The sequence below is a fragment of the Myiozetetes cayanensis genome, unplaced genomic scaffold (assembly GCF_022539395.1).
Source record: "Myiozetetes cayanensis isolate MyiCay16 unplaced genomic scaffold, myiCay2020 scf3, whole genome shotgun sequence".
Lineage (NCBI taxonomy): Eukaryota > Metazoa > Chordata > Aves > Passeriformes > Tyrannidae > Myiozetetes > Myiozetetes cayanensis.
The window spans coordinates 14,274,513-14,286,936 of NW_026087521.1; the positions used below are offsets into that span (position 1 = coordinate 14,274,513).

General features: G+C 42.2%; 1 protein-coding gene across 1 annotated transcript in view; it reads right to left on the reverse strand.

Annotated features, from left to right (window-relative positions):
- LAMB4 (laminin subunit beta 4) overlaps positions 1-12,424 on the reverse strand; it is a 40,393-nt gene that overhangs the window by 22,107 nt on the left and 5,862 nt on the right. Inside the window, 14 exon segments of the mRNA XM_050323825.1 lie at positions 696-816; positions 1,515-1,636; positions 2,813-2,995; positions 3,556-3,687; positions 4,632-4,782; positions 5,759-5,838; positions 6,328-6,437; positions 7,866-8,045; positions 8,644-8,832; positions 9,471-9,591; positions 10,401-10,615; positions 11,156-11,219; positions 11,382-11,570; positions 12,214-12,287. Coding sequence (XP_050179782.1) covers positions 696-816; positions 1,515-1,636; positions 2,813-2,995; positions 3,556-3,687; positions 4,632-4,782; positions 5,759-5,838; positions 6,328-6,437; positions 7,866-8,045; positions 8,644-8,832; positions 9,471-9,591; positions 10,401-10,615; positions 11,156-11,219; positions 11,382-11,570; positions 12,214-12,287 — 1,931 coding nt within the window.

The window sequence follows — 12,424 nt, forward strand, 5'->3', positions numbered from 1 at the left end:
GCTCAGAACTGCTTTTGCTTCTAAGAGGTGCTGTGTTAGTGACTCCAAAAGCATTATCTGGCCAAAATTTTTACTTGTATTATTGTGATAGAGAAAAATAAGCTGAAGGTTCCATGTCCAATTATGGCCAGCCTTTGTCAGATCCCGTTCTACAGAAGTAATTAGAAAAATGGACCTAAATATATTTTTCTCAAGAGAAGGACCCAAAACTAGCACCCAGTTCCTGACTTGGTGGAAACTTGGAAAATATCTGGACCTGATTCCCACGAAATACACAACTGATTTTACTTTTCCAATGTCATCTTTAAAAATATCCATGATCCAAACAAATTAGAGAGATTTTAAAAAACGTTAAGTAACGAAGAACTGCACAAATTTGTACCTCTAACCACAGCATCTTGTCAGCATATGTGGAATGTGTTCATAATAGATGAGCAACAGATAGGGATGCATACTCTGACTATCAACATGTGCAACAAGTATGACTTGATTGCTCCATGAAAATTAAACCAGATACAATTTTGTCTTTCCACACAAAAACATGCAAACACAGTGCCAGTGGAGGCAAGCAGAAGCAAAATTTCTATTGAAAAACACTATAAATTATTTTAAATTCTTTTTAATAAGTCCATGTAAAAAAAAAAATCACAATAGTACAAATACAACCTCAAGGGACTTGTGACAGAACTACTCACTGAGTCAATCAAGATGTATGATTTTGCCCTTGTGTCAGAGGCAGAGGCCTGAGAAAAATACACATCCACAGAATATTCTGTTCCTGGCTCCAGACAGACTGGAGTTTGCAGAATTGCAATCCTGTTTAGCAGAAATGAAGCACAATTATAGCCAGGAGTCAGGACAAGGCAAGTCTATGGGCTGTAGAGAGCATTCCCTTCCCTCTGTGCCTGCATCCTAATTCCTGCAGCCCGGAGCAAGCCCTGCTGCTGCGAGGAGCACAGCCAGCCCCATGCTTGCAGGCTTTGGAAAGCTGCATGGCTTCTACCAGATGATTCACCAGCACAATTCAAACCTGGGGAGATTTAACTGAAAAGGGCAGGTTTTACTACTTCAAGCAAAGGGGTTTGCAACTCACTGTTTATATTTGTCCTTTCCTGTCCCTGTTTAAACAAGACATCAGTCACATCCTCTTGACTCCTGTCTGTTCTTTACATAGGTCCAAGCTGAAAAGCTGTTTTTTACAAATAGTATCGTATATATAGCCAATATTTCCTTTCTATACTCAGGTAGCTGCAGTTGGATCTTCACCAAAGCAATCACTAAGGCCAGCAGGATCTCAGGCTGCTCCCCTGGGTTGGGAAAACTTTTGCCAGACAGAGGACTGGGACATCCATCTCTTCCTTAGAGCCTGCATGGTACTGTGGTGTGACAGCAACAGAAAAGGCCACAGGTGTTTCTGATATTCCCACTTTCCCACACATTTGTTGCTCTACAGTGCTTTAGTAAACAATATATATACAGAAAATACACAGGCAAAAGGACAGGAACAGTCAGACCTCTTTGTAGCTGGGAGAGGCAATGCACGTGGCTCCTGTGAAAGCACCTTGTTTTTGCAGCGTTGACCTGACAAGGTACCAGCAGGCTGGATGGCAACACTTGCTAGCCAATCTTCCATGGACTACAAACAAAATACAAAAATTATGGTAATTTTTTTGTATCTGAAAAACCTACTGTCTCTTTGCCAGGGTTAATGAAAGCCATCTGAATGATTGCACACTGCAGTGACATAACAGGTTTTTTTTCTTCTTTATTCTTTACAGTACTAAAAAACAATGTTATTTGAGAAAAATACATTGTATTTGCAATGGCTAATTGAAAAGCAGAGACGGAAATGGGACCTCAGCTGGTTCAAATGAAAACAGCTCTGTTAAAGTCGTTGGAGTTGTTTCCCTTCTTAGCACAGTGTTACGCTGGAAATATCCTTCCTTAGCTGCCTCCTCACGTATCAAATAAGGAATAACAAACATAAAAGAGTGTAAACCATATGTATTTAAAACTCAACTCTTCAATCCTTGGAAGGAAAAAGGTACATCAAACCAGCCCACTGAAAACTGTTCCCATGTTTTAAGACACTGGGAGTTTTGTTTTCCTCATAGTGACAGTCAGAGAAGAGAATACAATAGACAGGGGGATAATCTCCAGTGGTGGGACTGTTCCAGAGAATTGCAAAGCAAAAGAGTAAGGCACAGACAAAAGCTGGTACCAATAAAACACTTGCCTGTGTTTTTGAAGACATGGGTGTGGACCTGGGTTTAACCAGATTTGGATTAAAAGATTTCCCTAGACATGTCTTCATCATTGAGAAATCTTCTCCCAGCAAAAAATAGTAATTTGGCTATTTTCCTACAATTTTCACACATCTCAGAGCCCAGCTGGTGCAACTGGAAAGCTGGATGCCTGCAAAAGCCCTGGATAAATATCTACTCAGATCACTTCTGCCTGTGCACACTTTCCTGCCCAAAAAATCCCATCTAAAAGGAACTGAATTTTCCATGTGTTTGATTTGTGAGCTAGTCCAAGCAAAGACGCCAAAAGAGAAACATTCAGAACATGAAATCTTGGCTGATGTTTAGAAAACACTTGTAGGGCTGATTTTTCATATTTGAGTGGAAAGGGGTAAGAGGATCAGTGGAGGACATGTTACTTGGTTAGTAAGGCAACTTCCTACTTGGTGAAAAGGCAAGTAATTTTAATTTTAAATATAAAGAATAGGACAAGTTGCTCATCCTGTTATTGATAAAACAGACTCTGCATCTATCACAACATCACAAGACATGCAAAACATCACAAATACCTCAGGCTCATAACGAATTGTGATATCAAAGTCCATAGCGAAGGGAATGTTGTTGATGGCAAATCTCAGCCCAGCTCCGCTGGGAACGCGGGCAAAGCCAGGCCCTGTCCATGTCACAGACCGACCAGCGCTGGGCTGCCTGAAAACCACCGAAACAGAGTCCTGCCCAAACTGCATCACACCCTGCAAAGACACACCCACATTTTCAACAACACACTCAGTCAAATTACAAAATAACAAACTCAGAAAAAAGAAATATTTTTGCCACACTGTTCACTTATTTTGGTCATCAGTTAACCTCATTCTCTGAACAAGCTCGAGATTGACAATCTAAGAACTCTCCCATATGTAGGATGTTTAGGGTCACATGTCAAAAAAAGCTTCCTATGGCTTTGCAACAACAGCAATGAGAGGGACTACAATCCATCAGTCTCTGAATATTTGGCTTCTCCAAACATTACATTGCAACATTATAAAAAACAATTACCTTTCATGTGGACTCTTCTCTTCTAAAAATTAATTGAACCCAAGTCTACAATGTCACTGGGCAGTGTAAACCAGTCAGTATGAATCATAAAATGTCTGGTCTAATTTTGTAGCAAAAAAATTGACCTAATTTGTGTCAGAATTGTAATGTCTAAGACTGCAAATCCCTCATGCTCAGGCATTTCCTTGCCCTTTGTTACAAAATAAAGTTTTATTATTTGATGTAAACTTAAGTCACTACTCAAGTACCAGTTTACCTGTTCCAGTCCAGATTTTCTTACAGTTCGTTTCTTGTTCCTGTTTAACACTATCTTTCCATTTTCAATCATGAACTCATAGCCTTGCTTCTGGAAGTAGATGTCACACCTTGGAAGAGTGCTTGGCTGAACCTATGAAGTAATGAGAGAGGAGCAGCACTGTCTCAACAACGTTGAAGGGTAGGTAAGCAACCAAATGAAAATCCACATTCTTAAAACAAGTTCTATTCTCTACTGGGTGAAACTCTAAACTATGGCCCAGCATTTGCCAGAAAACCTTTTCTCCCACTCCCTTAAAATTAACTTCCACTTTCTCTCATAAACTATGCCTCAGACATCTGTTTTCCATTTAATTATTGGACTGTAGGATGATTACTGGTTGTGATTATAGCTAAATATTTGTGGATGTGTCCTGCAAATAAACATTTTTTATTATTTGTTCTCTATAGCTTCTGGACAACATGTCAGAGAAAAATGTTAATAGAAGCATAGGCAGAGGAAGGGTTGCATTCCAGGCTTGTACTCTGTATGGGGAACAACTACCCCCATGCTGAAGAGGCAAAAATAAATAAAAATTAATTTTTCTAAAAACATTACAGATGGATGCCACATTCTTGAGGAAATTGGGCTACAATCAGTGCCTTTATGTAAGTCAGCAGGAATGAGTCTAATGGAGCAGAGAGTAATTTGATTCTTCCCTTGCTGGAGATTCCCAGAAATATAACAGTTTATGATAACAGTTGGCAACTCAAACACTTTCCTCTAATTTAAATAATTAAACTGTTTTCTCTAATTCATGCCAGACCAGCCTGCACTTGAGAAGCAGCAAGGGCAGCTTTGTAGGTCATACCACATTGTAGGTATTGTCCCTATGTAACAGCCACATTTATGGGATAGTCATGTCCATGAAAAACAAAGATGAACTGAGGATGGTCAAGGGACTTGCTTTGCATTTTCCTGCTAAAGAGCCCCTTCAGCTGCTCCCCAAGCAAGGGCTCTTCTCCTCAGCCTCAGCTCTTGCGCCATCACCACATGGATCCCCTCTTAGTACGACACCTGAAAAGCCAACTACCTACCAAGGGTGCAGAGCCAGAAAGGAGCTTTGCATGCTCAGCTTCATAAATATAATAATCCAGGGGTAAAAAGAAGTAGCCTGGAGCTGGCTCGTTGCACTGGCGGCTCACAACGTTGGGAAGACACTGGCACTGACCATCCTTTGGTGAGCACCTACAGTAAGAATGGTAAAGGGAGGATGTCAGTGTGGCACAGATGGGTCCTCACAGCACAAGGGTTAGTTCAGATCCACCCTTGTTTCAGCTTTGCCTCATTTTTCCCATTGCTGGATCACCTCTGTTATTAAACTTCTTCCTACCCCCACCCCCTCTGTTTCTGATGGTGTATTTATTCAGTGCTACTGTTCCATCACTTTTGAGACATGACATGTTTAGTCTTTCTTTGTTCCATACCTGAAGCACTGATCCTTTCATTTCCCAAGCATCTGTTACTATCTATTCCTGTATCCATTTCTTTTATCTGTTTCTTTAACTATCACTATATAATGTTTTTTAAAGACCTGTCTCTCACAATTATGGAGGCAGAATATGAGATCAGAAGGACCTTTGATTTGATGTGAATATGGAAGTTTTCATATATTTACAGTCATATTTAACACACCAAATGATTTATCTGCTCACAAGGAGCTGCTCTACAGCATCAGACTATAAGCTCCCATGTCTGAAGTTGAACAGCAGTAGTGAAGACCCCTGCCCAACAGACTTCTGGAAGAGCTCAACTGAAACCAAGCTTGCTTCTAAAATTATATATTTTGAATAGCAGCCAGAAAAAAAAAAATCTAGCATTTAAGGTAGATGTATGAAGCTAAGTTAAAAATGTCACCTCTAACTTATTTCTAATTTCTACAAATATTCTCTGGTTCTCTCAAGCCATGCATTTTATATTTTATATTAAACACATCTTGACTCAAGCTGATTCAAAGTTGGTTTCAAAGGAAATAGGTAAATCCCCTTATCACAAGTAAATTTCCAAAACCTCAACCCGACTTTACTCTGTTTGTATATGATGGAATTCCATCTACAGTCTATTTTCCCATCTGTACCAAGACTGTATGAACCTAATCAGAAAATCTAGCCTAAGAGCTTATAAAAATTAAATCCTGGAAAGAACTTGAAGAACTTTAACTTACAAGTTATTCTGGGATCCACCAATATCACAGTCACACGGAGAACAGCCATTCAAGCTGTTGCCAAGACCCCAGTATCCTACCTGGGATAAAAAGAAAGATTTTTTTAATGACAAATATTTAAGTATGTAAAGCAAGACAGAACTCATTCTGCTGGATGAACAATGCTCTGGAGCACTACTGTGCTGCTGCCTATGTTTGGCCATGGGAGATTGCTTTTCTTACCGGATAGCATGGGTGCTCAGTCACTGCATGAGAAATATATTTACCCATTTGTGCAAGCAAGTTCTCTGTTAACAGCAGAGATGGCCTGAGGACATGATTTTGCATTTCCTTTACTTCCTGGGAGTGCTCCTCTCAGTGCAATTTGATTGTACAAATGTTTGTGAGCAGTGAAAAAGAACCAGATGTGTCACTGCAGAATGCAGTCAATGCAGAATGGCAGCACACAGCTGTAAAATTATTTTGAAATTTGACTTATTGTTTAATTTTCTGGCAATAAATAGGTGTGAGGTGGGTGAGGAGACTTCCAAAACCACATGCAGAAGTAACAACAAAACCTGAGTACGCACGAGGCATTTTTCACAGCGCTGCCCTGTGGCGAACCGCTGGCACAGGCATTCTCCCGTGGCAGGATCGCAGATGGAGAAGGGCAAACTGCCAGAGGGATCACAGTTGCAGGCTGCAGGGACAGAAATATGTGGTTACCTCTGCAGGCTCCAAAGACAGCCCAGCAGCACAACTGGCATTTGCTTTAGATGTGGCATCAGCATGACAGGCAGTCTCCGTCCCCCAGACAGACACTGTGCAGATGTACACGCCCCAGCACCCTGCAGCCCACTGCCTGCCCGTGGGAAATGGACCATTTCCTTTGGTAGGCCCCTCTCCAGGGGGAGCAGGGGCACTGGCAGAAAGTCCTGTGCAGTGTTTTGCTGTGTGCTTGTGCTGGTCTGCACAGTTATGGCATGTGGCTGAGGACCACAGTGTGGGCATAATGTGATCACAAACCCACAGTGCGCCTGGGGAGGGGCGGGATGTGTTTTTCAGCAAGCCTGTCTAAGAGGAACAGCTGGCTGGAAATTCTCATGGCAAGGCAGCAGCTTCTGCCATCTTGACGCTGCACTGCAGAATTCAAATATCCTAACAGTCCATCTGTGGCTTTTTGTGGACCCGTCATAGAATTACAGAATCATAGAATGGTTTGGGTTGGAATGGACCTTAAAGATCATAAAGTTCCAACCCCACTGCCATGGGCAGGGACATCTTCTACTAGACCAGGTTACATAGAGCCCCACCCACCCTTGTCTGTGAATAATTCCAGAGATGGAGAGTTCACAAACTCTCTGGACAACTGGTTTCAGTGCCTCACCAGCTTTCCCAGTAAAGAATTTCTTCCTAATATCTAAACTAAACCTACCCACCTTCATCTTAAGGTCATTTCCCCTTGTCCTCATCCCTACATGGCCTTGTGAAAAGTCCCTCTCCAGCCTTCTTGTAAACCCCAGACCTGGAGGCAGTATTCCACATGGGATTTCACAGGAGCAGAGGAGAGCGGGAGAATCACCTCCGTCAACCTAACGGACACACTTTTTTGATGCAGCCCACAATATGTTTGGCTTTCTGGGCTGCAAGTGCACATTGTTGAGTCATGTTGAGCTTTCCACCCACAAATACAAAGCCAAGTCTTTCTCCCCAGGACTAGTCTCAATCCATTCTCCTCTCAGTCTGTACTTGTGCTTGGGATTGCGCTGACCCACATGCAGGACCTTGCACTTGGCCCTGTTGAACTTCATGAGATTATACTGATTTGGATGCTAAAATAATTTTCATGTCTTTATCTCCCTTTTCAATTAATTTGCATATTTAACAACCCTTCTATTAACAGCAGCCTGATCTATTATAGTATCCTATGCATTCTGAAAGTGATTTTGCATCTTTTCAGTCACAGGTGCTGCCCCAGAAATATTAAATAAAATTGACATTTAATTATAGTAGGCGACTGTGTATTCTGTGATTCTAGTAGCGCATTAGTGTGTGCATCTGTGCATTCAACTACCTCCATGTCTTAAAACTGGTTTGGAAAGAAGGATAAGAGCGGTGGTTTACATACGCTGGCAGCCCAGGGGGTCACTGCCACTCAGCCCGTAGTAGTTTGCCCTGCACTTGTCGCAGCGAACACCCTCCACATTCTCCTTGCAAGGGCACTGGCCCGCAACCATTCCCAGAGCGGGATCTGTGCGACTCTGGCAGGCGCCGTTGTGCAGTGTACCTTCTGGGTCACAGTCACACGCTACAGGCATGGTCAGGGGGACACATAAAAAAAGCACAGTTAGATGTAAGCATGAAAATGCAATTATAGAGTTGGTAGTAATCCTCCTTTGGCTCCTTAAGGACTTTTCATGCCAATCAGTAGCTACAATTAAATTACACTCAGAGCATTTTCCCCATCCTATGTTAATACTGAATCTAGCTCATCTTTCAGAAGGGCTTTCATGTCTGAAAGACTATTTTTCTTGCATATGGTGGGTATCCAGCAAAAGTTATTAATCCTCCCATCATTTTGCACCCCTCCTGCAGTACCTTAAGGTCCTAGAAGCAACATGACTACTGCAATTCATCTTTATATTGATGTTGCTCAAGAAAGATGATAGCTCTGCTGGATTTCTAAGCTCAGCAATTAATTGGAATATGCAGCTCTTTTTACAAGGGTGTTTTGAGGCTACTGTCATGCAGCTACTTTGTAAGGCAGTTTCGATGCTGTAGGTTTGGTAACATTTTTACAACTGTATGAACATTTAGGCATGGGGATGCCATAGGGTTCAGGGCAAAGAGAACCAGAACCACACTGTTTTGAGTCATTCTTACAGAAGCTAAAAAGGGACGCTTACGGAGGCATGCCTGAGGGTCTGAAATGACTTTGAGTGGATCCTGGTAAAAGAAGCGCTTGCACTGGTCACAGTGTTGCCCGGTGGTGTTGTCCTGGCAGTCCTCACAAACCCCACCGCTGACCCCGCCACTGGCCTGGTACACAGCCATGTCAAAGTGGCATCTGCTGGAGTGGCCGTTGCAGTTACAACCTGAAACCAAGACAAGCAGTGGGGTATTTCACACCATGACTCCAGTTGGGGTCTGGCCACCATTGCTGTCTACTGTTAACACAGGGTTACTGGTGACCTGTATGATTTCAGTGCCCAACAAGATTATAGCTTCCCAGGCCTTGTGTGTTACAGCTGGGGGAGAGAACTGGGCCCTAAGCTTGGAGAAGTCCCCATGAGGGTGAATGTGTCAGTGGGGAACACTGCTCCACCAACGAAAGCTCTAGCTGAATATTTGTTACACATCCTAATACATTATTCTTATATATCCTACATTACTCTTCATTGTGAAAATAAATAATTTAGCCTTGTCTAAATTCTTTCCACTCACGTGAAAGACACAGTGCAAATCAGTGGATGATCTTTTTTGCATTAGCTGCTTTTTTCCTCTATTTATTGTTTTGTTGTGGGTTTTTTTCCACTGTATGAAAAATAAGAGCATGAAACAGCACTGCTTCTTGTAAGGTAACCCAGCACTTATGTGGTGTCTATCTGTTTTTCTGGATGAGGTATGGAAAAGTCTCCCTCCTAGCAACCTAGCCATCCCATTATGCATTGGACTGGGATTGTGCTACAGCCACCCCCCACTATTAAAAAGGAAAATATCATGTTTGAGTTACGTTTGCAAGCATTATCTTCCGTCCCTTCAGCTGGCCTCCAGGGAGCATCATTGTAGAAATCTTTACATCTTTCACAAGACAAACCTTCGGTGTTATGGTGGCAGATACATCTCCCTTGGACCTGTGATGTGGTGAGAACAGCTTGGAGATGAGGAGAAGAGAGGAGAGGGGAGGAGAGGGGAGGATCTGTTCGAGGTATGCCAGCAAGATCAGGAAAATTCAAAGCTCTTTGGCTCCCTCAGCTGACATAATTCTTAATTATTTGAGTAGAAGGTCTGGAGAATACCTGCAAACTTTAACCAAATAGTTTTAAAGCCACTGAGCAACATTTAGAAAAAAATATTTATAGAGATATCAAAGGAGACTTTAACCTTTTAGATTCTCCTTCTCTCTTTGCCTACATGTATTAATATTGAGATACATATTTTTCAGGAGAAAAAACTCTTGTTCCTAGAGAAAAAGAATTCACAATCACGTTCCTGGAATTTTTAATAATCCATTTTTCTTGGGTTAGCTTTGCATTATCAGCTGTGCTTTGTGCCAGTGCCTTCTCTCCTGCTGCAGAGCCCCCAAGCCCAGCTGGAGAGTGGAATGCACCCAACAAATGGCCATTCAAGCCTGCACACACCATAGGCTACTTACTGCATTACATTTGCACCATTACAGCTCTGGTATTTGGCTGCTATTATCAACATGTCTTGTCCCAGTTGCTTTTGAATCACCACCCTAGTGCCAACAAAGAGACAGCTTCTGTGCATTCCAAACCAGGGTTTTGAGGGAAGAATTTGCATTGAAACATTTAACAACCTGCAGTTGCAAATGGTCAATCCAAAGATTATCAGAGATACTCCTCTACCTCCCTCCATCTCTTCCTTCTCATAAAATACCAGGTAGGCACCGCCCTCTTTGCAGACAGCATTAATGACGCACCATCCCAGACTGATGGAAAACATCTCCCCGCAGATTCTGCACGGAATCACACTGGCTGGCATGGCCATTGCAAAAGCAGCTGCCCTGCACAACCATCTCATAGATGGCATAGTAGTACTTCTCAAGGGGATCACTGTGCCCTCTTCCAAGCAGAGCATCCCCAAGGGTGTGGAGTTTAGTAAAATTGATCCTTAGGTTTGTCAGCGTAATGAGCTCTGGAAGGAAAGAAGAGAGATCAAGAGTTCAAGTTCACTCTAAAATGAACAGTATGAAATCTTCAGCTTAGATTAGTCATCCAAGAATTCTCCTGTGGTGAAAAAAAAATGGAAATGATCCGATATTGGCCAAGACCGGTAATGTGTACAGTGCCAGGGCAAGGACCGCTCCTGGCACACGGCTGCGTAAGCATTAGCACCCTCCTTGGTATGGCTCTGCATTTTCCCAGCCACTGGCTTCATGGGGTCAGGTACACCTCTGGGATTGCTCCCAAAAAGCAGTGTGGATTGGGCCTGATCCCAGAAGGAAAGACAGTGTAGGTACATGGATGAGCTTTGCAGAGCTCTGCCATTTGCCCTCAGGGCTAGAGAAAACAGGACTGGCCCCATTGTATTTATTAATACAATGTCACCCTAAGATCTTTAGGTACCTAATTTTAAATATCATTGACTTACACCAGTTGAGCTGTTGACCCTTTCAGTGTACAAAACAAACAATACCAGGAAAATATTTCTGGAGAAAACCTGTAGTGTTCATACCTTGGATATAGGGCACATATGGATCTTCTATTTCAAAGCTGGGATCCAAAGCTTTTAAAACAACCTGCAAAACAAATTGATACAGCTGTAGAGACGGGATGAGCACCCACCAAAGGGATCAAATGACAGGCCCCTGCCTTTACGAGATACAGACAAGAGACCCTCAGCTGCAGTAAAAGAGCCACATATGATCTGAACTCATACAAACACAGACAGCTGGCAATACCTCGCCTTCAGTCGAGGGCTCGATGTCTGAATATCTTGAATCACAAATGATGTCTCCCACACTTTTTGCTGGACCGGAAGAGATGTTGGGAAAAGAAGCTGCACAATCATGTGCAAAATATCTAAACACTCTCCAGGTCTTTCCAAAATCAGTAGAGCGCTCAACCAGCATTGCTGCAGGACGAAATGTCTGCAAGAAACATTCCAGGAACTCCTTAAGCAGGCATTGATAAAACATCTCAGGGGTTGTCACACTGATATTCCTCTTTGGGGGATGCTAAAATTCTGCGTTTGGAATCTTGTAGCTCATTACAGGGCTACTGTGCTGGTTACATGATTCTCTGAAAAAGCCAGATTATTCATTAGAACCTCTCTCTAGCAAAAGGGAAGGGTAACATTCCATATAGATACAAGATTACTTTCTAAGAAAGGAAGTTTGCCATAACAATGTAGGAATTTTGTAAAAAAAAAAAAAATGTAGCCATCTGTGTCATAATGATTATGCATGAGAAGGCTGAACTAAATTGAAAGAGCAACTGCAGTTCAGATATGTCCTAAATTTTTAGGGTTTAGTTTTGCAATTTATTTTTCCACTTTCATTCTCAAATTTATAGAAAATAGGACCAGAAGGCACATGAATAGGAAGCTATTCAGTCTATCCTCCTCCCCTAAGGCAGAATCAACTATAACTTAACCATACTTGACAGGTGTTTATCTAACCTGTTCTTACAACCCTCTAAAGATGGAGCTTTCATTGCCTCTCTAAGCAATTTATTCCTATGGCTAAGTAATTAGTGTTTAATGTTACATAAAATCTCTAGTAGAAGAAGTACCTTAAAGGTCAGGATAAGATGGCTGAACTGGAATAAAGTTTCTAGGTCCAATCTAATGCTGACATGGTCAATGCCTGAAAAGAGAATGAAAGTGAAGAGCACAGTGCATACATTGAAGGGGTAACTGAGACAGTTTTCCCATGGGGAATTTAAAGATGCCTTTTCCAGCACAGCAGTTGGACTCTTTAGGGTATCCCCTGTGTACAAACCC